This window comes from Cottoperca gobio, chromosome 19 (genome assembly GCF_900634415.1).
Source record: "Cottoperca gobio chromosome 19, fCotGob3.1, whole genome shotgun sequence".
Classification (NCBI taxonomy): Eukaryota; Metazoa; Chordata; class Actinopteri; order Perciformes; family Bovichtidae; genus Cottoperca; species Cottoperca gobio.
This window is the reverse complement of record NC_041373.1, coordinates 6,080,655-6,105,358: the sequence shown is the minus strand read 5'-3', so window position 1 is coordinate 6,105,358 and position 24,704 is coordinate 6,080,655. Positions and strand designations below refer to the sequence as shown.

The 24,704-nt window shown below is 37.0% G+C and overlaps 2 protein-coding genes across 6 annotated transcripts; both read right to left on the bottom strand.

The window, feature by feature from the left end:
• Positions 1-182: 182 nt before the first annotated feature.
• hoxb6b (homeobox B6b) lies at positions 183-4,889 on the bottom strand. 2 transcript variants are annotated; one of them, XM_029457106.1, is made up of 3 exons: positions 1,976-4,887; positions 955-987; positions 183-864 (listed from the first exon to the last, which is right to left on the bottom strand). In XM_029457106.1, the coding sequence occupies exons 1-3, from the start codon at positions 2,421-2,423 to the stop codon at positions 608-610; spliced, it is 738 nt and encodes a 245-aa protein (XP_029312966.1). In that variant the 5' UTR covers positions 2,424-4,887; the 3' UTR covers positions 183-607. The 2 variants fall into 2 exon arrangements, with proteins under 2 accessions (XP_029312966.1, XP_029312967.1); XM_029457107.1 differs by lacking the exon at positions 955-987 and having other exon boundaries at positions 1,976-4,889.
• A 2,901-nt stretch (positions 4,890-7,790) lies between these two features.
• ttll6 (tubulin tyrosine ligase-like family, member 6) lies at positions 7,791-22,929 on the bottom strand. 4 transcript variants are annotated; one of them, XM_029457087.1, is made up of 17 exons: positions 22,792-22,929; positions 20,483-20,667; positions 18,909-19,022; positions 17,877-18,026; positions 17,615-17,655; positions 16,112-16,242; positions 15,079-15,235; positions 14,831-14,974; positions 13,720-13,805; positions 13,400-13,625; positions 12,819-12,997; positions 12,534-12,722; positions 10,927-11,083; positions 10,370-10,618; positions 10,128-10,193; positions 9,253-9,379; positions 7,791-8,047 (listed from the first exon to the last, which is right to left on the bottom strand). In XM_029457087.1, exons 3-17 carry the CDS (start codon positions 18,976-18,978, stop codon positions 7,791-7,793), a joined length of 2,229 nt encoding a protein of 742 aa, XP_029312947.1. In that variant the 5' UTR covers positions 18,979-19,022; positions 20,483-20,667; positions 22,792-22,929. The 4 variants fall into 4 exon arrangements, with proteins under 4 accessions (XP_029312947.1, XP_029312948.1, XP_029312945.1 ...); XM_029457088.1 differs by having other exon boundaries at positions 17,615-17,652; XM_029457085.1 differs by lacking the exon at positions 18,909-19,022 and adding an exon at positions 16,713-16,831 and having other exon boundaries at positions 17,615-17,652.
• Positions 22,930-24,704: the final 1,775 nt, after the last annotated feature.

Sequence of the window (24,704 nt, the reverse complement as noted above, 5' to 3'; positions counted from 1 at the left end):
TCTTGAGTATAAATGACACCACAAGATTTTCCAATATACATCAAAAAGCCTTTATTTCTATGTACAATTTCCTAAACAAAATATTGCACACAATATCCACATGTGCATTGAACACAAGGTGAACGACAATAAATAACATGTAACATTTTTTTTTATCTGTACAAGTGTTAAGTGTTGATGGCACAGCTGTAAACAACAAGACTATTATTATTATTAGTAGTATTATTATTATAGAACAACTAACACGACAAGATGTACAGTGAAGGACAAAAGCTTCTTTTAATGCCATAAAAATAATAATAAAAATAAAACTCAGTAGACCTACGATAATGAGGTAACAACATTGTCAAAAACTAAACACTCAAAAATATTTACATTTTGGCAGATTTTGCATAGTCCCCTAAATAAAGACACGAGCACAAGGACAAACAGAGGAGGACCTGATTTTAACCTAATGCAGACATTATCACCGTGCAGATACTGAAATAAAGTCTATCACTCTACACGTCTCTAACATGGGATTTGAAGCACGTTATCTACAAAGAAATACATTTTATTTTTAGGAGTGTGCACACAAACACACACATGCCTTTCTTTCAGTGTCCTTTTAGCTTTTTTTCTCCGCCTGTTCCTCCTCCTCGGGTGTCTTTGAGGGATTCAGGAGTTTGTTCTCCTTTTTCCATTTCATCCTGCGGTTCTGAAACCAGATTTTGATCTGTCTCTCCGTCAGACACAGGGCGTGGGATATCTCTATCCGGCGTCTCCTGGTCAGGTAGCGGTTAAAGTGGAACTCCTTCTCCAGCTCCAGAGTCTGGTAGCGGGTGTAGGTCTGTCGGCCCCTGCGGCCACTGTTGCCAAATGGACCTGGGGAAAATAAAAATAAAGATAAAATCATGAATTAATAATTAAACGTTTGCTTTAAGTGAATGGAGAAAGTGTAGGAGAAAGATCTACCTGAGAATGCACTCGAAATCTGTAGTGGTGTGTCTGAAAAAATACAATAAAGTGGTGGTTCAGATCTTTGGTGTATTTCAACTCCAAATCACAGTCTTACAACAATCAGATATAATATTGTGTTGTGAATAAAGTAGGAGATTGTGATATAGTAATTAACTGTACTTTATTGTAGCTATTTTCTTTATTTTTTACTTCAAACAGCCTCTTCCTATAGGTACGCAAATGGCACACAAAAGCTTATTATTCATTTTATTTATTTATTTAATCTATAATATCAAAATAGTTTCCCATAACATATCTTTATTATGCACAGGATATGCTTTGTAGTGGGTTTAATGACATGTTCATGTATTTTATTCTAAAAAATATCCTAAATGATGTCATAACTGTAGGCTACAATAGGATGTGTATACATATAATGTGTGTACTACGTGCGTAAAAGTGCCCTATTTTCGCTCTTATGACAGTAGTATATTGTTCTACAACATTACAGTTAGGACGTACAGTCAGAGTCACAATGCGCAGTGAGGAACACAGCTTAAACAACGTCTTGATGTTTTTTTAGATTTACAATGAATTTATGTTTTGGACATTTAATCGCTGCTGAAAGTGTTTCTGCGATATTTAGTGTCCCTCTAAAACTGAAAAAAGGCCCATTCCGACGATGCCATGTGACACTTAGAGCTTTAAGTTGGAGCTCGGATGATGTAGGCCAAGTCTATGTGTGCGTGCGTGTGTGCGCGTGTAGTCGTGTATGTATGTGATGATGATGGAGCAGCCAAAGCCCCGAAGGCGCATGAAGATCCGTGCGCAATCACAATAATCTCACTTTCGGCTCTGTAATCGTGTAATTATTTGATGTTTCCAAGTTGATTAAATATTAGTGTGAACATCGAGCTCTCCCAAAGCTGACAGGTAACTCTGTGAGGCTCGGGATGCTCACTTCATCACGCAGAGAGCAGGACTCTTTTTACCTCCAGGCTGCGTGATAACAACAGAGTTAAACGTGTGTACTCACCGGCGGAGCAGGCGTTCATCCTCTGCATCCATGGGTAGATGAGAGTGGAGGACTTGTCGTCGATGCTGCTGCTGCTCATACTGACAGTCTGCTCCGGGCACTCCGCTTTGCGCTGCTCCTGAGTGACAAACAGTGGCGGGTCGTCACGGCTCGAGAAAGCGCACGAGCCCTCCGCGTCCTTGTAGAAAGTCCCGACCGGGTTGTATTCGCAGTGAGCTCCGCCGCCGGCCCTTCCGTAGATGGCCGCGGCCGCTGCGCCCGTCTGCTGGTAGTAGGACGCCGGGTAAACCTTGTCCTGCATGTTGGCTGCTCCATATGTGGCCGCGTTGGAGTAGTGTCTTAACGGATCAGTGTATCCCGAAGAATATAACGGTATCTGACCCAGGAGAGAGTCCTGTCCTCCCGGCAGAGACACGGGAAAAGTTGAGTTAACAAAATAGGAACTCATTGGGTGGACAACGGGGTGTATATACTCCGGAGGAATATGATTTGTTGTCTTTTATAGTCCAAGTGGTTTTGCCATTACTTTATCCGAGATTTGGTTTTTGCTGAAAGGGGGGGTTGTGAGGTGCCACTGAATACAGAGGGGAAGTGTACCATCTGATCAACCGCTGGCCAATCACCGCCGTCTGTGTTTGCACTATTGCACCCATGGGGGGCTCTTGTTGCGCGCAGGGGTCCCCGGTGAATCGAAATGAAGCGCTCGAGCCTGTCGGTCTTTACGCACGCTCACGCACACACTCACAGAGAAGCTGCGACTCATAGAAATACATATACACTAAAAACAAACAAAAAAACCCAACATGCTACATGTAGAACAACATTTGTTTAATAACTTTTCGTTGTATGGAGAAAAAGCCCAATATAGCAGACGGACTTCTCCCTCTCCGCTATAAACAAGCACGCGTGCACAAACTCTCTCTCTCTCACACACACACACACGCACACACACACACACACACACACACACACACACACAATGCAAAAAACATCGCAATGAAATGCCAAACACTTTGCGCATTATTCCCATTTATGCACAAATGACTGGCTCCCTTTCCCTCCTCCTCTTCCTCTAACCTCCACTTACATCTTGGTAAATAGTAACTGATAAACAAATAAAACATTGTATTCTCAACGCAGCTGCCATAAATCCCAATAATGAGTGTTAATTAATCCAAATGGATGGAAGAAAAATCATGCGTCAATAATGTTGATTTTTTTTTTCACTCTTTGAAAAAGGTGTGAGCTCGCCCTGATTTCTGATTCAACACCAGCTGTGACTGAAGTCCATGGATACGTGCAGAGGACACGAGGGAGAACACGCGCTTCCACACGGATCATCACCTTCATCATCATCATCATCATCTAGTGGAAACTAGTTCCTCGTTTTTTTTTTAAAACGGTGTGAGTATAAATGTGTGACATAAGCCTGGATCATGATTCAAAACTCTATTAATAACTGTGTTTAGAAATAATTAGGCAGATAATTAAAGTTATTATTATTATTACTATTATCATTATGTTAATTAACTTTGCTATTAATACCTTTTATTAATAGCATGTTCATTATGTATCAATTAAGCAGTATAAGTTGCTTAGTATTATTAATAACCTTAAAATGTGGTGTCTTTAAGTTAAAGCCCTTTTTTATAGGATAGCTAATATTACGATTTACAGCATTTTGTAGCAAAACAAATTTGTGAATTTGTTCAAATAAGTGTTATAATTTCTATTTATGATGTTTTAATTCCATAAAGACAATTTCTAGCTTTTTGATTAGCTTTAGTTTTTGGAAAAAAACACTCAATTAAATAATAAATAATTAAAAATAACGAAATAAAGCCCTGCATTGTTAAAATAATGTCAATCTTAAATACCTTGCAGTGTTTGGGATGAATTATGCAGAAAATATATATGTTTGTGGGATATGTTTCCTAATAATCCTATTTTTCGTCTCTGCTTTTGCTTCAGATCCGGTGCGCTCTTGATGTAAATCTTGTTATTTTAATAATATTCATTTAAAAATCATTTGGATTTAAACGTTTGAATTAAACATCTTAATGTTTGGCTTCAATAAGTAAACGCCTCTCAAGCAGGCCTCAGCCCTGCAGCCTGACAGCTGCTGAACATTTAGTAAACAAACAAACAAACAAATAGACCCACTGATTATAAAGCTGTAATGACAGAAACACAAAAACAAGACAATCCCATGTTTTCACAGGATCACATGATGTTATATAAGCTCTTGTAAAACAGCAGGATCAAACACTACGATACAGAAAAGCGCTGCAGAGGCGCCGGAAATACAACAAAATGTTTAACACGGTCATTATTGCCTTCATAGTTTTTGCAAAATCACAAATTGGCCAGAATCAGAGCAAATATTTGTCCGAAAATGTAAATGTTTTGGATAAAAAAGAGGCGAAACAGCTCGATGAGGCGGCGCAATATCAACATGATGTACTTCTGAACCGTTTTTCAGAATAAAACAATAACATAAAGCAATATATAATAACATAAAATAGAATTAAATCTCTCAGACAAGTGAAATGTGGATAGATATAACTGATTTTTAAGAACAGCGTGAATCATTGGGCCTGTATGACCATCATCATCATCGCCACCACCATCATCAAAGTCAAGCCTGTCTGGTTTACAGAAACCACTCCTGATTATATACCATCGTTAGTCCCACAAAGGCCTCAAACTTGCAACATGTAGGATTATATGTTTTACACATTTTAGCGCACATATTGCGCTCTGTTGCTGCATTTCATGGGTTAAACACACATATCAGCAACTGGTTGTGAATACCACACAGCGTAAGATGATAGAAGAATAAGATTCTTTGGATAATTGCCATTTCTTTAAGACTGATCTTCCCATTTGCAGTTATATAAACATCAGGCCTATAGTGACAGTCCAGCCACAACAGTGCTGCAGCGGCGCACTTGTGCTCGAGTTAATCGCTGGCATATTAGAAACATGGTGCCCTTACCTTTGTTGATAATCCATCATTTCCTGTGTGGGTGCCACTCCGCAGAAAACTCCTCTCGCCTCCTCTCAGGTCTTTTTTTTTACCCAAATTTCCCACTTTGTTCAAGTGATTTCATGAAAATAATCCCACCATCCAGGACTGTGATGATCCTTCATTTTCACGAACATATAGCTACACAAGTACAGCCACATTAACATGGCGCACATCGCGCGGACGCTCCATCGTCCATTTTTGGTAAAATTACGCACGTACACAGCGTCTCACAACAACACTGCGTACGCGTATTGCATAAACAAAGAGCCAAGAAAAAGGTTGTGTTACTAGTGTTAAGTGAATGAGCGGTGGAAAACAGCAGCTGCAATATAACCTCATGGGAAATAAGTTCCCATTCCTGCTGTCCACATGACCGCCATCAACCAATCCCGGAGCCTGGCGAGTCGTAAACTTCCAAGGCAAAGTTGTAAATTTTCATAAACAGCAGCCGTTTTTGTGCTTTAGACATGCTTTCCCGTCGCCATCTTTATTTTCTCAAAGGCCGGAAAATTTTGAATTTGATGCTGGATAAAAAGGGAAAGTGTAAAGATATTGAAATGTGAGAGTGTTTAGTGAAGTTTAGATTTGTTCTGGATGTGTTCCAGCTTCTGGTTTCTAACTAAAAAGGTTTGTATAGCTTTTTATTGTTCGCTAATCACAACTGTAGTGATATCCATTAATTTAAGAGCTTTAATCATAGTATATTAGATTATATTGGCTTCAATCGTGCTAAATCGTAAACCTTATATGGTCGCTTTCTTTACATTTGTTCATTTTACGCACAAAAAAAATCGTGTAATCTTTACAACTCAAACGCGGATGACTCGTCTTATTTTCTGCCTAAATAAAATGGTTTCAGGCTAAAAAGATTTTGTATTAAAGGGTTTTATGATCTCTCAAAATGGAGGATTTTCCTTCAGTCCCTGCAGATTAATTTGGCATTGACCATACAGGCCAAATATGGAAATGGTGTCGGCTGATTGCAGTCCTGAGGGGGATTTTAAGGTCACAAAAACTTTAAGCGGCACATACTTCGCCAACTTTTCTGTTAATATGATCAGGACGAAATTAAAACTCCAGTCTTAACGTCATGAACAGCCAAATTAATTCTTTAAAAACGTATTTCTTATTCTAATTCTAATTATTATTATTTCTAATGTCTTATTTCCGTTTTTGGTTTGTTTGAAATGGTCTTTTTCAGTTCACATCTGGTGATTTTCCACCAACAACGAGGTTTTCCGACATTTATAGACGCAATAAAACCATAAATTCCTGAAATGCAACATCCTTCGCTGGCCTCCAAGACACACAAACAAAGTGACATTCGTTTCTTTAACATGTTAAATACCTGGAATAAAAAATACGTTTAAAAAGATGGCAATCAAAGTTTTAACTATATCCAAAATAAAAGCATGTTAGGTCTATCTTTTAATCTATGTTAGTTAATAATCATTGCTAAATGTTAGAATAATAAAGCCTAAATCTAATTAGGCCTTGTGAGTTTCTGTCTATTATCTGGCTTTATTTTGTAATATTGCAGTTAAAAAATAAAAAAGGAAGACTTCGGAAAGGCCTTACTTGATCAAATATATGTAATAAAATCTTTTTCGATTCAATTCAGTCGATTCATTTACGTTTCATAGGTTTCAAACACACGATTAGACATTTAAAGCTCTTTTTCTTTCTAATGCACAATACCAATTTGACACATAACCATGATAATAATATCTCTGAACACTTAAGCTGGACAAATTATTGTCCAACTATTTTCTGAACTTTGAATATCATCCTTACTAAACGTGCAGGACTACGTTTCTCACAGCATGTTGTTTTAGAGAATTTATTTTGGTCTCTTTCTTTCTGTCTGCGACCAAAACAATAGAAACCGGATGCAGAGATGCTGTAAAACTTTATGGCCTTTTTAGCTCTCAATGGAAATTAAAAGCTTCAAGATGAAACCACACACACACACACACACACACACACAGACAGCCAAATCATTTTCGAACATTAATTCATTACTTTGCAGCAAAAGTGAATGATGTAAGAATAAAATAATAATACAATATATATACATATCTATATGTTTAAATATGCAACCATAAAATATAATAATACATTTTTCTACTGGAATCGTTTTTCTTGGAAAATGGAATGAAAAAATCTTCAATGAAGATGATGAAACTAAATCACATTAACAAAAAGCTATTTTATTGACCATCAGTGCAAAAAATTATAAAATACTTGAGTGCACAAACACATTTCCTTGAGAAAATAAGCAGAAAGCCTTTGTTTTAGATATCCCTCGGTTCATCTTCAAATAGGGTTTTAATAATAATTAATATTACTTTAAACTAATTTGGTTTTATTGAGAAAATTTAAGCTCATATCAACTCCCAGTACTTATTGGGTTTATTAGATTCTGGTACATTTCTGCAGAGGATTTGTATCACACATGCTGTTAAATCAGGCTTGTCTGCTTTGTTTTGGCACTGTCGGTGAGGTTTGTTTGAGATTCATCCCCAGAGCAAAATATTACACATATTTGAGCACACACAGTAGGTAGAAAAAGTTAAAAAGCCATAATGTTGTTTTCTGCAGTGCTGGAGGTTATATAGTGGCAAGCAGAGTAAACTGCAGGAGTCCAGATATAAAATCTATCTATAAACATATTATTTATCATAGGCACAGTGTGTTTTCACAGTTTAAAGCTGCTCTACCTCCAGTCCTCCTCTGTGTGTCTACAGTTGTTTTAAATCCTGCAGCAGGTCAGGCTGGTGCTCCTTACTGCCCTTTACTGTGCTGCTGTTGGGGGGCTCTGCGGGAGGAGTTGTGGACCATGTGAGAGAAGACAGGCCTCCTGACCAGGGAGACGCGAGTTGAGATGACGAGCAGGCTCTGCAGGGCTGCGGGGTCGTGGGACATGTAACGCAGGCCTCTTAAAGGGACGTGATGGTTTTTGATCGGGATGCTGGGATGGGACCGGGCATCGGTGAGGGAGCTTCTCCTGGTGTCCTGCCTGACAGCCAGAGAGCCACAGACTGATGAGGAAACAAAGAGAAGATCTAACATCTAACCAGAAATATACAGACAACAATCAGGCTGGGAAGTTTAATATTGGTTGCACTTGGTAAGATGAGCAGCGGTGGAAGAAGTATTCAGATCGTGTATTTAAGTAAACCTAGTAAAGATACTCTTACACATAAAAGTCCTGCATTCAAAATCTTATTTGAGTAAAAGTACAAAATATCAAGTACCACAAATGAAAGTACTCATTATACAGAACGTCCCATTTGAGAATAATATATATTATATTATTGGATTATAATTATTGATATATTAATGTGTTATAATAATACTTTAATGTTGCAGCTGGTAAAGGTGGGCCTAATTATAATTACTTTATATATTTATGGTTTAATCCATAATAATAAATCATAATTTATTATTTGATATATGTTTTGTAAATATGCAAAGTAACTAAATCTATCAAATACATTTAGTGAAGTAAAAAGTACAATATTTGCCCCAAAAATATAGTGTAGTAGAAGTATCAATCAAAATACTCAAGTAAAGTACAAGTATCTCAAAATTGTACTTAAGTACATTACTTGAGTACTTAGTTACATTCCACCAAAGAAGATACAATATAACTGTATTTATCCTTAGGGAAATTATTGTGCAGCAGTTGCAGTACAAAGTAGGAAAGAGTGCAAATATAAAATATAAAATATCAATAAACAGATATCCAAAATTGAAAATATCGAAAAGGCCAAAAATATAAACAATGTTAATGATCTCAAGTTTTAATTATGTGTGTGAAAATGTTTGTGATTCTAAACATTATGCGTACGAGTACAAACTCATTATTGTAGTTAATCTTTATGTAATGGATATGATGGACACAGTAAAAAGTTCATTGGTAAGTATTAAGTGTTATTTCTGAGGCAATTTATGTGATAATCAAGATATTTTTCTTCACAATTAAGTTTTTATTTTTAGTATTTAGTGGAAGACACTGAATTTAAAAAGTTCTTTAAGAATTGCGCAAACAAAACATTCAACAAACAGACAAAACAGAAGCTAAATATTGATTGTGCGGTTGAGAAAAAAGCCCAAAGCAGCTGGTAATACTCCACATCCAAAGATATGAAGATAGAGATGACCTGCCTGTAGCTGCTGTGTTGAGGTCACTACGGTGACATCACAGCATGCAGAGTGCATAGAGAGCACGGGATGTGTTTACCTGGCCAGTGTGTTCGCTGGGCACTGATGGTGCTGCTCGTTTCTCCCTCTGCTCTGTTGTGGCTCTCGGCCTCAGACTCCATCGTGGGCCGGAGGAGACACTGCTGAGTCATGTGGGAGTGGATGTGCTGCAATACAGCGAAGATATTATGTCAATTTAATTCTGCTTCATTATGATGTTTCATGAGAGCTGAAAATGATCAATGATATTTACCACCAGGTCATATTAATATTATGATTTGACTGACGTTTTTCTGTTCATAGAGCTGCTACAGATCTGTGGCCGGTTGTGAAAACCCCTGGTTATTTAAAATTAGAAGTAAAATGTAAAGTTTATTTTGCATGTGGATTTAAATTGAAATACTTTAGATTTCTACACTTTTAGAGTTTTGTAGCACTACACTTTTGCAACTACAACACGCACCACTTGGCTTCTGTGAGAACCTAAAGTTTTATCTGAAAACATTTCTCTTATCCATAATCCTGTGCAGAACGTAAATAATATTATGTGTTACAATCTACTAGTCCTTTCAATCATTTCCCAAAAAAACATTCTCTAATTTCAGCTCTTATGTAAGAATTAGCTGGTTGTCTTTGTCTTATATATAGGTTTTTGGACTGTTTGTAGGACAAAACAAGCAAATCAAAGACATTGTGAATTTCTTTTTAACTTTTATTGAATATTTTATAGGTTGAATAGGATGAACAAAAATAATTGTCAGATGTAAAACAATTAGAATATATATATATTTTAAAATCTTCTTCTGGACGTTTTTGAAGTAACTGAATCTGAATTATACTATTTTTCAAATGGGGCAGGGAACCTTACATTATGGATTATTTTGATTGGATTGGTGTTGTCCCGTGTTTCTATACCTGCCGTGAGATCTGAGAGCAGGGCTGCTGCTTTGTTCTTTGGGAAAAGTGTGCCAAAGAGTCCAACTGAAATAAGAGAAAAACAGTGCAGTGACTGAAGGCTAAAGTAAGAAAAAATATTATCTTTTAACTGACAAAACCAAGTAAAAATTGAGATAAAAGCCCTCATTTTCTACAAACTATGCAAGTTATTGGTGTGTTTATGTTGGCTGTTTATGACACATTTAAGGGGAACACAGTACCTTCATCTGTTGTCTCTGATAAGGCTGTTTACTCTGCTGCTGGCTGCAGGCGTCCTGCAGGACTCCCCCTGAGTCTGTCCGGCCCTGCAGCAGCTGGTGGATCTGGTCCACCACCCCGAGATCCTGTAGTAGTTTCTTTTCAGTAGCGTTGACGCGCTCCTCCATGTCTGCCTCCTTCTCCTCCTCCTCCTGCTTCTCCTCTCTGACTTCTGTAGCTTCTGGATCCACTGAAACACTGGACAGAGGGAGCTGCAGGGAGACATTTGATTCAATTTGGTTTTATTGCCCTACAGTGTATGTGTGCATTTACAATATATTAGCAATTACTGTCACTGAATAACCCTGATAACACTGTTTGTTTTCACAATAAAAGATATTTGGATTTTGAAATGAGAGACGTCCAATAGAAATTATCTGCAGGAGTATTATTCTGGCTAATTTAAATTGGGTAAGAATCCATTTACTCAAAGGGGTCAGCCAGAATATGAACCATTCATCATCATGAGACAGAAGCTGTTTGACTCCCTCTTGTGGTTTCATGTGGATCTGCATCTTACTGGCTGTGGGTCAGAATCTGAGTGGGGGTGTTGTGTTTGTGCTCGTCGAGGTTTGAATCTCTCCCCCGCCGTCTCCCCCTGCAGGTCTCTCCTCCGGCCTCCCCTCTGGTCTCTCTCCTTCTGCTCCTGCTTCAGACGCAGCTCCTGCTGTTGTTGCCTAAATACATAAATACACAGAAACTATAACATCTCTCTCTGATATTAAGTTAAAGGATTTCTTATAATGAAAAGAATTAAGACATTTCTGTGTGAATGCTGAATGTTGAAAACTCAAATAATAACCATGAAACATGAAATATTTGCTTCCAGCATTCACAACCAAAAATAAGTTACTCTGAATAAAATCCATTTTAATTGAGGAAAATATATTTATTTATGACAATTATTGTTTTAAAAATAAAATGTTCCTCCTCTAATTACTCTAATCCTAAAGATACATCTACAAATTAAAGTAATTCAGTACAAAAATAATGACAAAGAAAAAGAGTATATTCAAATATGTCAATTATTTCATTTGATTCCATCAGTTTATAAGTTTTCCCATCTAGTCTAGTTATTTTGTCATAGGTTTGTCTAATATTTTATATATATATATATATATATATATATATATATATATATATATATATATATATATATATATATATTAGATTTTAAGCACAGGTTTAAATAGTTGAATTTGTTCTTTGTTCAATTCTTGTTCTTGTTCTGTATAACGTCCTATTTTCCTACAGTACTTGTTTTGATGAATATTGTAGACTGTACTAAATAAAACATTCACAACATAACACTCACGTTAAAAATCAGTGTTTGTCCTGCAGACAAGGGGGCTTCTAACTAACGGTTAGCTCAGCTTGTTTCTCTGATAGTTTTTAGACGTTCAGACGATGACTGAAATCCTTCATCCGTTTAAAATGTATAGTTAAAAATGTGTATGGTACATATGTGGCTTAAAACTGGATTCGCCGTTACAGGTGACCAAATGAAACACACTGTTACTTTGATTTAAATGATGGATTTCTCGAGGGTTTTAAAATAGCTGGAAGCATCTGCTATAATGTACACAACTCAACAAAATATATAACATAGGTGTAATCATTTTAATGCGCAAATGTTACATAATATACCTTTAATAATTATATGAAACAGAGAATATAAGCAAATCCTCACTTTTGAGAATCTGTGAACCAAATGTTTGATAGTTTTGCCTGATAAATGACTTACGATTAATAGATTTTCAAAATAGTTGTTGACTAATAAAAAAGGGAAAAAACCCAGTGCCTGATAAAGTACTGAGAATATATATATGTGTCCGTCACTAACACAAACACTACTTGTTGTCGATAAATGTTTTGTTGATCAACTCATAAAGTCAATGAATCAACTTTTTATTTCAGCACTAGTATTTAAATACACCCTCTAACACAGATTCAACTTTCTCACTTTTGTATAATGAACCACCAACTTCTCTTTTCCTTTGTGCTGCGACTGCCCCAGTTTGGAAAGACTACCTTTGTGCTGTTTCTGTGTGGACAACAAGATCTATGAGCATCACTAACAGCCTCTGCTCTTCACTGAATTGTCTGTTGAAAGCGTGCTGCGGGTACCTGGAACACTCCTCTCTGGCCTTGGACGCTGCGGTCTCCTGAAACAGCGAGCTGCTGTGTTTGAAGTACTTGTCGTATTTCTCCCCTCCCTCTCTGGGATAGATCCTCTTGAAGCCTCCCAGGTGTTTGGCTTCATACTTCTCCATCTGCTTCACTGTGGCTGCCTGGCACTGACGTAGCTCCTCCGACCTACACACACACACACACACACACAGTAACAGTCACCTACATTTGTCTACAGGAGGCAGAGGAACGGGTGTATGACCTTGTCTGATTAAACTGTACCTGGCCTCTCTGGTGCTGTTTTGCTGCAGCCTGTCCTTCACCCTACGTCTCTCCTCTTTGGTGATCTTACGGCGGTCGCAAGCGCCTAAATTGATGAGAACCAGGGTGTCGTACAGCAACGCGTCCTTCACTTCGTGGTCAAGCTGCGAGTCGGTGGTAAAACTTGGGGAGTGATTCACCTGGAATACAAATATGCTGATGGATTTCGACGTCTAATAAGATCATGGATTTTCTGAGTAACGTTTCAACCCCTTAAACTTTATTACAAACTCACGCTGTGGAGCCAATTTCTGTTTGAAATTTATTTAAAATAAAAGTGAAAAAGTAATATTGAATATCAAGTGCAATCTTACTTTTCTATTTCAGTTTACTTATTTAACTGCATTTATCTTGTTATTCTATTAGGTGTTGGTGTTGGTATTACTTCTCAAACACTTTTGTGTTGAAGATATCGAGGGGTTGAAAATAAACTTTCTATTCAAACAATTGTGTCATCTTTGCTCAATTGTACTTAATAACTGTACAGAATGTGATAACCTGAGATCGACAACAATAAAAAAAGGTAAGAGATGGTCTTTCACCTCAAGCACCCAGGGTCTGAGCCGTTGATCAAGCAGCACATCAAAGCCCAGGATCTCGAAGCAGGCACTGCCGGTGGTGTGGTTTGGGAAACATGTGTGGTAATTATGCTTTAGGATTGGGTGAGCAGAGATCATCGTCTTTATGATCACATCCTCAATGTCATTCCACATCTTGTCTGTGTTGCAGCTGATGGCTTCCAGGAGCTTGTTCATGGTGGACAGCTTTCTGGGGGGCAAAAAAAACAACAAACATGCAATAAATATGCAGCACTTTAAGTAGTATTAGTACTGTGACACAGCCAGCATTGTCTATGTGCTACCGTTTGCTGCCTTTGTCTTCGTCACGGACAAAATTCTCGCTGTTCTTGTTGATGGAGTAGTTGGTGAGATGCATACACACATCCTCCTAACACGGGAAAGACAGGGGAGTAGAGATATATCACACACCGGACTAAAATATACACTTACAGGTTGTTAATAGAGCTCAGAAAATCAATCTGAAGCTATTTAAATAATGAAATTATTGTTTAAGAAACTTGTTATAAACAAAAATGGCAACATTTGAAAGGTTTCAGCAGTTTCTAGTTTTTTTAATCTTACATAGTGAAAAACTGAGTCTCATTGGGTTTTGGACTGTTGCATAGACATAAAGAAACATTTGAAATCGTCACCATGTGGTTTGGCAACTTGTGATTTGCTGGTATTATAAAGGGTTTATCGATTAATTGAAAAAAATAAATTAATAATGAAAAAAGCGTAAGTAGAAACTTAGTGTTTCCAAAGGTTGCATCTGCTGTGCTGTATTGTTTTGTTTTATTTTATCCAACCAGGGCGACATTCTGGTATGTTGTTGTATGTTGTTGTATACATTAGTGATATTTTCTTCTATTAGTTCTTTGTTTGTAAATCACTTTGTAATTATAAAGATGCAGATTATCTACTATATTAATGATGTATGTGCTTTTCATGTAATGTACAGGATAATGATAATAATGATTAAGCTGGTTACATTCTATATTCTATGAAATGACAAAAAACAATAATGTGTTTGTCCGTTTCTCAATGCTCATTGGTTCCTACTGAAGACATCTTTAAAACGGTTTACAAATATAGATGTAGATTTTATGAGCTGTTACTCAAACAGGAGGAATAGTGCATGTGTTTGGGACTATTTTCTGTGGCTGCTTATTAATCCAGATTTGGGCCTCTAGTGAGTATTTGTAGTGTGTGTGGGATTGAGTTAAAATAAACTACAGTGTGTGTTCATGGTAATGAAGGAACATGTCACAGAGTGTAAGAGTGTGGCTCATTGATGTGTTTTTAATAGTTTTTGAGGAGCTTTATGGGACAGAAGAAGAAGATCTATAAGGTTTCGATAGACACTATATTTTGTATAGGATATCAATAGACTTATGCTTTAGCATTTCTCACCACATTGCCGTGTGTTGGTTCGTTGTACTTGGTGGTGCAGAAGCGAGCCAGTCCCTCCTTGAACATGAATATGCTGAATGGGTCACATGATGTCACCAGGACGTAGATACGCATGTCGAATTTGTATCCGTCGATTATGAAAGGCTGAGGAGGGAATGAAAAACATGTCAACTTCAACATGTGTGTGTGTGTGTGTGTGTGTGAGTTTCTGTGTGTTTCTGTGTATGTGTTGTATAACAGACCCTCACCCTGGAGATGTAAACCTGGCAGATCATATGTTCTCCAGGTGGAATATCTTTACTTGACTTGGTGATGATGATGCCTTTGCCTTGGCAACCGGTATCGGGCTTACAGATATATGTCTTGCTCTTTTTGGCCCTGTTGTGAGCTTGGAAGTCACTATAACTGCAAAGTACAACCAGAGAGGGAGTTAGTATATTAAGTACAGAAGCCCGAGAGGCAAGTAAATGGTAAATGAACACATGCAAACACACATATTCATACACTGGTGGCAGAGGCTATCAAATAAGATGCCACCTGCTCATCAGGAGCAATAAACATTCACACACACACTGATGGCACAGCTATCAGGTGCAATTTGGGTTCAGTATCTTGCCAAAGGACACTTCGACATGTAGACTGCTGAGGCCGGGGATAAAACTTCTAATCTTCCGATTAGTGGATGACCACTCTACCTCCTGAGCCTATGAGAAAAAAGGTTATCTATTTTCTAAGTCTGATCTAAAATGTTTTCTCTCCTGTGTTTATGACTTGAGAACAGGTGAATAAAAGGACAATCTTTCTAAGTTCCTTTAAAAAAAAAAGTTTTGCTAGGTGAAAGTGTTTGTTGTTGTAATACTTATGGCGGCCACAAGAGACTGAAGTGCACCACTACTTCATGTTCCTAAAAGGACTAAAAGCATTCATGTTTTCTTCCAGGTGAGTTTTAATGTACTTTAAAAACAAGGAACATATTGTGTGTTAGCAAGTTATGTAACATTACTGTCATGTCCTTGCTTTTGGCCAGAAGTGTATTTCATTAGGCTTTTAGAACATGTAGTGGTGCACTTTAGCCAAAATACAACAACAAACACTTGAAACTTGAAAATCAGCTGATCGGAAAACTTTTTTTATTCACCTGTTTTTACAAATGGAAAAGAAGTCAGTTAGATTTGAATCACAGTTAGAAAATGTATAACCAGATATTTTTTTCTCACTTGTCTTAAGACACAAAAAAACCATAATAAAAGAGCAAAATTACAGTGAAAAGTGCAAACTGACTCTGCAGGAAGGCACCACGTTCTGGGGAAGATATTGTAGTCTTTGGGGAAAAGCTTGAGCATACGGTTCATATTTCTTGCCAGTAAATCTTTGCGACAGATCTCACTCATCCCTGGGAAATGGTTTATTTTCTGCAAAGACACAAGAGGCACACACATATGTGTTTACAGGGGAAGTATGTCAGCATTTTTATGAAGTATTTTTATGTGCAAGATACGCAGTCTAAGTGAAATATGACAAAATAAACCAATCCACCTTATTCATTCAGAGAGGAATCATTGGTCATAGCCTGCTGAATACTTCCTGCACTGAATTACCCAATTAAATTACAAATTGATTACTTGAGCTGAAAAGCTTTTATGAGCAATGAGAAAATGACGCATGATCTCATAATCTCTATGGAAATCTATTTTCTTTTTTTATTATTTCATGGGTAGGCATATTGAGCAGAATAATTTAAATTACATGTAAGGCTATTACAATTTGACGGAGCAGGATGACTACTCCCACACTATTCATTTTCAGCTTAATTCATACAATTGAATTCAGTTTAATTAGTCTTCTATGATGATGGCAGTAATATGGACGTTCAGTCGAACACCTGGTAAAGCTTCATGTCTTTAACACGGTCTAGAGACACAGAGCAGTCGGTCCAGAAAAGTGTCCAGTCGTCACCCTCCATCGCCTCCCTGAGGCCGTATCTACAAGCAGCACGCCGCACTGAGAAAAACCAACAGCAAGTGTGTGTGTATTAATCAAAGACTGGTCAAGTTCTTTAACACCAAACTGGGAAAATCATTTCTTTATGACGCTGGCTTTGTGCAAGTTTGCACTTAAAGGGACAAACACATACTGTTGCCACAAAGTTTACAAAGTGTCTAAAATATCATTGTTAACTGTCGCATTAAAATTTCCCTTACATGGAATTAAGGGGGCCACGCCCCAAACCATGGAATACAGTCGTGTGGACAGTGTATGTAGTGATCCTCATGTTCCAATACAGTCTCACTCTACATAAAATAAATCTCTGAAATATAAATACAGTTAAATTAAGAGCCAAATGATGACACTTTCAAGGTACCTAAACCAAAGATGTCCAGACTCCTGACGCATTCATCATCACATCTAAATTATTACTATAAATGCAATTGCAAAAAAATAAAGGTTTGAACCCACAGCTGCTGATTTGATTGTATCGTCTGGTGGAGAAGCCAACAAACTACTACTAAAATAAGAAGACGGGATTGTTTCACTTCAAATATTAAAATACTTTTGTTTACATGGGTGATTGTGTAGATGAAACACCAGATTATGTTAAAAATCAAGCATCTTTTAAGGATCATGTTTAAATAAATTCAAGCATATTCCTAACCTAGAAAACATAACGGTTAAAAATAAGCATTTTCTGAACTTTCAAGACTTTGTACGAACCCTGTAAATAGCTGGGATGGTGCACTAAATAACAGAGCAATAGACATTCATGATTTAGTCATTCAAACGTACCACTTTCATATTTGCAGTTGGTGATGTTGATCCACAGTCATCTGGAAGAGAAGAGAGACAGAAAGAGGGACAGACATCTGCTTTGCTGCGAGGTCCTACAAATGCCTCAATACACTCATCTTCTTTTTACCAAATGATGAGGGCAAGTGAGAAAACAAAAACTTACAAATGATAAAGTCATAACTGTCAGGGTGCTCAGAGGTAATGTGCAATTGGAAATAACTGTAGAAGTACAAATGGAGGAGATCATCTAGTAAAGTACCTCTTCTTGCTTTTACTCCTCTTCTTGTTAATGGGCGGCGGGGTGCGGGTGCAGGCTTTAGTTTGGCTTTTGCCATCCTCTCCTTCTCCTTGCTGCTCATATTTATGTGCATCATCATTTCTGTCTGGGCTGTCCACAGGTAGACCCATCCTGGATGTGAACAAACAAAAACAAATGCACTCATTTGATTGTGAGAAAATGCAAAAGAAAGCTTACAGTATGTGATGGTTTACAAAACAATTATGCCATTTCATATTTGACATTCATGAACTCTATTACATGGTATGTTGGGGATGGGATGTGCTGCACAGCCTCACAATGAAATTCAATCAATCAGAACAAAGAACATGGTGTAAGTGCGAGCATGGACTCATGTTTCCGTTTCCATTTCTCTCATCAGGTGAGTGCTCTGGCTGTCGGCACATTGTCACACACCGACATTCAAGAGTTATTGTGGCAGGACGGATACAAATGGTGGATAATAGTGCAACAAAAGAGAGGGGGAATTAACTCTAATGCCAACCAGAGCTTTTCATAATGTTGATACAAAAGGAACACAAAGATTGGTCAGGGAGGTAAACAATATGCTGATACAACTTAAAAGTCCAGTGTGTAGGAATGAGGAGAAATCAATATATTATTTATGACTATGTTTTCATTAGCGTTTAATCACCTGAAACTAACAATTGTATCTGTTCATTTAAAATGAGGTCTTCATATCTACATAGGGAGTGGGTCCTCTTCATGGAGTGTTTCCTCCTGGAGGGGAACATATATTTGTGCAACAATTTCATGGCAAACAATCAATTATTTGTTGAGATACTTCACAAACCACAAACGTGAACCTCATGGTGGTGCTAGAAGAAAAGGAGGATCCCTAAAGTCATTAGGATTCATCCTCTAAGGACCATAATGATCATTTAATAGTTGTTGAGATATTTCAGTCTGGACCAAAGTTATGCATCAATTGACAGGTGCCTCCAGCATGGCTAAAAATCCAAAGTTTATAGTAATAAACTTAGATGAGTTTACTTCCACTTATGTGTCTTGTTCTATTAATGTCCTTCCACACTCTGACCGGAGTACAGTGGCCAGCAATCATCACTGCAGCGTCTCAGCTGTTCGCCTCTGCCTCCTATCTGGTGTCTTGAAGGGTTGAAAGAGAGGTCAAGTTAATTCCTGGTAATAATCGAGATTGTGGTGGCAGTAAGGAGGGACATCCCAGGCACACTGTGGGAGGTTATGGTGCTTGGTGACAGTATTCTGATCCAATGATCTGGATAATCCTGGCCCTGAACTGTGAGCTTTACACTGGGTCGAGACGCCCCACTGACCTCAGCCAGGATACAGTTACAGCGCCGCAAAGGATTTCTCCAAGGTTCTCCCTCAGCGTGCATCAACAACAAGTAATAACTCTTTGTACTAACTGTCCTCAACCAACAATGACTGGGTTCAGTAAGAATGAGTTTGTTAACTACTCAGTGTCACTGTATAACATCCAATATTCAGGCTACACCTTGGCATGCCATGCTAGCACCTTTGTCTAATTTTCTTCAAAAAAATAACAAACAAACTGCAGCACTAGACACTAAAACGTTTGTTTAGAGGGGATACACTTGCAATTTTAGACATGTAGCTCTTGTTTGCGACGGAGTGGAGGTTTTGATCGCTGCTTAATTAATGTAATAGAAGGCAAACTTTGAAGTTCTATATAAAAGAAATGGTCTAATTAGAATTACAACTTAGTACAGCCTTCACAATTAATGTTGCAACTAATAATTAACTTATTATCAAGTAAAAGTATATCAAAGTGAAATAATAATTGGGTGCAATTTCTTATTTGGAATAATGTTACAGTGTAAGTTTTTAAACTGTAGAGATTTATTTATTTATTTTTACCGTGGTGTTTATTTTTATTTTATTCAATAGAGTTTTATTTATTAAATTTTACCATTTAATAGTTGTAATTTTATTTCCAATGTTATGTAAAGCAGCCTGTTTGTATGGAAAGTGCTATATAAATAAATAAAGTTGAGCTGAGTTGAATTACAAGCTTTTCCAAAGCCCAACCACAAATGTCTTGTCTTACAACAGTCCAACAACACAAAGGTGCTTCATTTGCAATGATTTGAAAAAGAAAAAGCAGCAAATCTTTGCAGAGGAAGTAGCACACAAATGATTTCTAATTTTTAGATAAATTACTTAAATTGTCATCAAAATCACCAACAGCTAATTTTCTGTTGAATAACTAATCGATTATTCAACCAATTATTTTGGTCCCTCTGGTTTCAGTGATTATTAGATACACCTAAAGCTAAAACTAATGCAATCTGATAAAACAACTCTACACAACAAATCCTCTCTTCATGAAGGTTATAATGTTCAGTTTTTGACAGATGTTAATTGAACTTTATGGTCATTTTGAAGGCTGTAGTTTGTTGAATAAAATGGACTAATTTAGTTTTCCCTCGTTTATATAAATAGGCTGAACTAAATATTAGAAAAACATCTGTAGACTGCATGCGTTTTGGCTAATTGTAACTCATAAATTGGTAACTTATTGTTAACCGTCACCGTCTTAATTTCAAGAAATGGCTCTTACTCACCTGCGCTGTCAAGCCTACATTTGTGAGGACAAAGGTGTTGGAAGATGCTGCCGCTCCTTGTCCGTCTGCCTCCACACGTCTTAGATACACAAAGCCCCACAGGAGCCCTTTAAGACGCTGTCACACTCCTCAGTAGACAAACCAATGAGCCACATCTCCACCTTGTGCATTTCTGCTCCTAGAGTCTAAAAAAAAGAGAGTAGATTTGTATCATCAGTTCAGATTGACTTACACACTCAAGCAACTGGCCAAGCGGTGGATCTGGTGACCAATTAGAAACTGTGGGGACAAACACCTGATCCCTTCTGACATGATAGGAGAGAAAATGAGCGCCGATGAGACCTCAGCAGGGAGTAAGAGAATAGGGATAATCCCTGATATTTGTTCACTGAAATAGGAGATGTGTTTTTCAACGCTTCGAGTTGTTAAATTTAAATCTGTGCTGAAAAGCTGCATTGGCAGTGTGTGGTGTAAGTGAACAGGCTGGACATCCATCTTGTTAGTCAAGTTGAAATGGAGAACCTTCAGTTGAAGCTTAGCGTTCCATTGAAGACATTAAAAATGGAGCACAGGCAGAAGGGGAAATGTTGGTCTAAGAAAGCAAACAGGACACTCTATCTTATTATTTCCAGGTACTTAATCAGATAAAACAAGACTGGATGAAAAAAATGTGGAAGAATTACACAAAACTAAAAAACCTTGCCGTTGCTACAATCAAGTGCTGAAACTGTTTCTTCATTAAGATCATATCAATCAATTAACATTAATTAAACATTTGTTGACATCCTACACCGTTCCACACTCTCTTATCTATCTTTTGTCTTTCTTATAATGCTTTAGAGGTCACCTGCTAAGCTTCCAGCACTGATGTCAGTTGCTGAATTGATAAGTCATGGCTGCATTTGCTGTGAGTGAGAGTTATATGGGCAACATGAGCTCTCGTACAATTACAGAGCAGGGCAATTATAATTTAATGTGACAAAGTATTTTTATAGAGAGATATTAAATAAAGGTAGGAGAGGTTCATGCGCTCTTTTCTTTTATGTATGAATAACTGGTGTCCCGGGTGTGACAATAAACCACCAACTTTGTCTGTTTTGCCTGTAAAGAATACAGCTTTGTGAATTGAATATGCTGATTAGTTTTCAAATTGTTATATTTTTGTAGAGGCAGTAATTTACTCAAACAGCAGGGGGAAACAAAACCCTAGAAGATGGCGATCACAGTATCCTACTCCAGAAAATAGAGTATAAGTATAAAATACAATGTTATTTTGACAGAACCTGAAAACACATGGCAATCACTTGGTAGAAAAAAATCACAAGGGTATTATAATTTTCTCTTCGGCAGTGAGCCATAGGCCTTAAATTGGCCAATTGTCAGTTCCCTATGCAGCTATGATCTATACATGATCATGTAATGAATGTTATTATTAATGTGGCTTTAGAAGGTTTTAGCACATTTGTTACCAGTTGCACAACAAATTAGAACCTAATTTCAAAAAAGTGTGCCCGCTCATGTTGAAAGGCTGCTCGTAAGCAGTGGTGGAATACAACTAAGTACATTTACTCAAGTCCTTAACTACAAATTGAAGGTACTTGTATTTTACTTGAGTCTTTTCTTTTCATGCCACTATCTACTTACTCCACTACATTTCAGATGTAAATATTGTAACTTTTACTTCACTACAATTATTTGACAGCTTTAGTTAGGCTATTACTTTAAGCAGACAAAACATATGAAGAACTTATACATTTATATACATTTATACATCTTTTTTAATTGTCATGTTGCATGCACTTTAAGTAGGCCTACATTTTCCTGATTGTACTTACATCATTTTACTTAAGTAAAAATTTTAATGCAGGACTTTTACTTGTCACAGAGTACTTTACAGTGTGGTATTAGTACTGATCTGAATACTTCCTCCACCACTGCTTGTAAGTATGATTCCATATAGTATCTCGTCATAATGAAATAGGCCTAACGTTACAGCAGTTTAGCTTAAAGAGTTTCCTCGGCATGACGTTTAACGTAAAACATCTCTGAATTGTATTTTCACTGTTCAATGCATAAATCCCTTTAAGAAACGAAAGTGTTTGAACAGATTCAGTTAGTCAGCATGTTAAGAAATCAAGATTTAACTTCGTAAACGAACAACACGACCTATAGCTAGCTATATGTATATATGCTATATGTACTGTGATGTTGCTATGGTAACTGAATGCTTCAGGCTAACTGCAAGCTAGTGAGAGACGTTAAAACACTCAACTTTTAGACGACTAAAAACGTAATAAACGTGACATTACCGTTATAAACAAGTGTGTCCTCTCATTACCGGTTATTTGCCCTAACCGAGCACCCTTGTTTAATGTGGTTGTTGTCGGGTGGGTCGTGTTGTTGTCTTCTTGGCTTGACAGAGTGGAGATGTATCCTACAAATGTAAACATGAATGAACTCGAGGCACACACGCGCCTGGGTGCTTTTTCAGAGGGAACGTCCCCCGTTCCACTTTTAGCCAATCACAAGCAAGGAGTGTGAGGAATCTCGTCTCTGATTGGTTGTGTGCTCACCGATTAGAAAATATACAGTTACAGTACGATTCACAGGTGCACCTTACAGTTTAGATGGTTTCCAGAAAATATATTCCGTTATAAGCAGGTTATATTATAGAACATTTAAAATGGTCTCTCTGAAATTTCTTTCTTTCCACTTGTTTGGAATTTCTTTGCTATTGGTGCACACTTTTCCCATTTTTATTTATATAACCAAAATATGTGTTGTAGTAGGAAAGACTGGTGAAATTATAAAAAAGTATCAGCGGACAGCAGTACAATGTATCATTAATATTAAGATATTTTTTTACAAGGAACCTTGTTATTGATATAATACATTTAAATTCAAAGTGCAAATCCACACTAAATCACATAGCTCTCTATTGTATGTCATGCACAAACAAAAAGCATGAATACATACAACATAACACGCAATGAGGTTTAAACTGACTAATGTCTATGTGTTTATTGTAATATAATAATATTATCTGTATTGTCTGTGTTTGGCCCCCTCTTGTGTTTGTGTGTTAAACTGCAGAGAAGAGGGAGGAGTAAATTGTTAAAAACTGGCCTACATTTCCCGAAATGCAGCATACGGGTCTACCCACAACGCAACTACTGGTGCATTGAAGGACAATCGGAAACAAGGCAGTAAAGTCTCTGATTCGAACCTAAGCGTTTAGCTGTGGTTGTGAACACATTTAGTATCAGAAATTTACCCTGTTAGTGATTTTTACACCAGAGATGGGAATTTGAAATGGATACTTGCATTTTTTGTTTTTCAGAAGTAGAAACTATTGACCATTTATTTTCTAAATTTTCTTTCAATAATTTGTTTTGAGCTGACATCCATCATTTGTTGTTATTAAAATGGATAACATTCCATCATTTACTTACAATGATATCGTTTATTTTATGGAGAACTTGGACGCATACAAACATTTTAGATACTGTTAACCTTGTGATCATTTTGGGTGAATATCATATTAACCCTTGTGAATGGAGAATCAGTATTCCCTCTTTCACTGAATTCATGACTAACTCTGGCAATTACTTTAAGTCGCTGAGAAATATGTCAAAAATTAATGGAAAGCCGAAAAAGACTGTTTAATGTCTCTTAATCTCTTACCTTGCTAGTTTGTGTCCTCATCTGTTTATCCGAATGTTTCTCTTTTTGTTGTTGTTTGTTTTTATTTTTTAAATATCTTTTTTCTCTCTTGATTTTCAGTATAATGGTACCTCTACTGTTAACTATTTGTGTCCGATTGTTTTGCAGCATAATTTCTACCATTGTAGATTTAATTCTATCCTTCATGTTTGTGTTCTAATTCCCTGTCTTGTTTTGTATATTTTCCTTGTGATATTAAACAATTAGAAAATAGCACTGATTCTATTAAGTTTCCATGTTGTGTATTTATGCTTAAGTGCTGTTCCTTTGCATTATTCTCATATCTTTCTTTTTCATGCATTTGAAAATGTAAGAAAATAGAAATGAATGTAAAAACCCATGTAAAGAAACAAAAATAATAGTAGTCCATTCTATAGTATAAACAATATAGAAAGTAAAACTACAGGGGGATTGTCAAAGAAAGATACAGTTGCAGTACAAAGTGGGAAAGAGTGAAAATATATACAGTACAAAATATTAAATATCAATAAGGTTAACA

What these genes read in the sequence shown, in the direction of transcription:
- ttll6 (XM_029457085.1), bottom strand. Translation starts at nt 18,025, where the DNA reads ATGGGTCTACCTGTGGACAGCCCAGACAGAAATGATGATGCACATAAA. An exon ending in TCAGACCCTGGGTGCTTGAG is followed by an intron (nt 12,998 to 13,399) that starts GTGAAAGACCAT and finishes TTTGTATTCCAG; the next exon opens with GTGAATCACTCCCCAAGTTT. An exon ending in CAGATTCTGACCCACAGCCA is followed by an intron (nt 10,619 to 10,926) that starts GTAAGATGCAGA and finishes GTCTCCCTGCAG; the next exon opens with CTCCCTCTGTCCAGTGTTTC.
- hoxb6b (XM_029457106.1), bottom strand. Translation starts at nt 2,423, where the DNA reads ATGAGTTCCTATTTTGTTAACTCAACTTTTCCCGTGTCTCTGCCGGGA. An exon ending in GATGAACGCCTGCTCCGCCG is followed by an intron (nt 988 to 1,975) that starts GTGAGTACACAC and finishes GTATTTTTTCAG; the next exon opens with ACACACCACTACAGATTTCG. An exon ending in GATTTCGAGTGCATTCTCAG is followed by an intron (nt 865 to 954) that starts GTAGATCTTTCT and finishes TATTTTCCCCAG; the next exon opens with GTCCATTTGGCAACAGTGGC.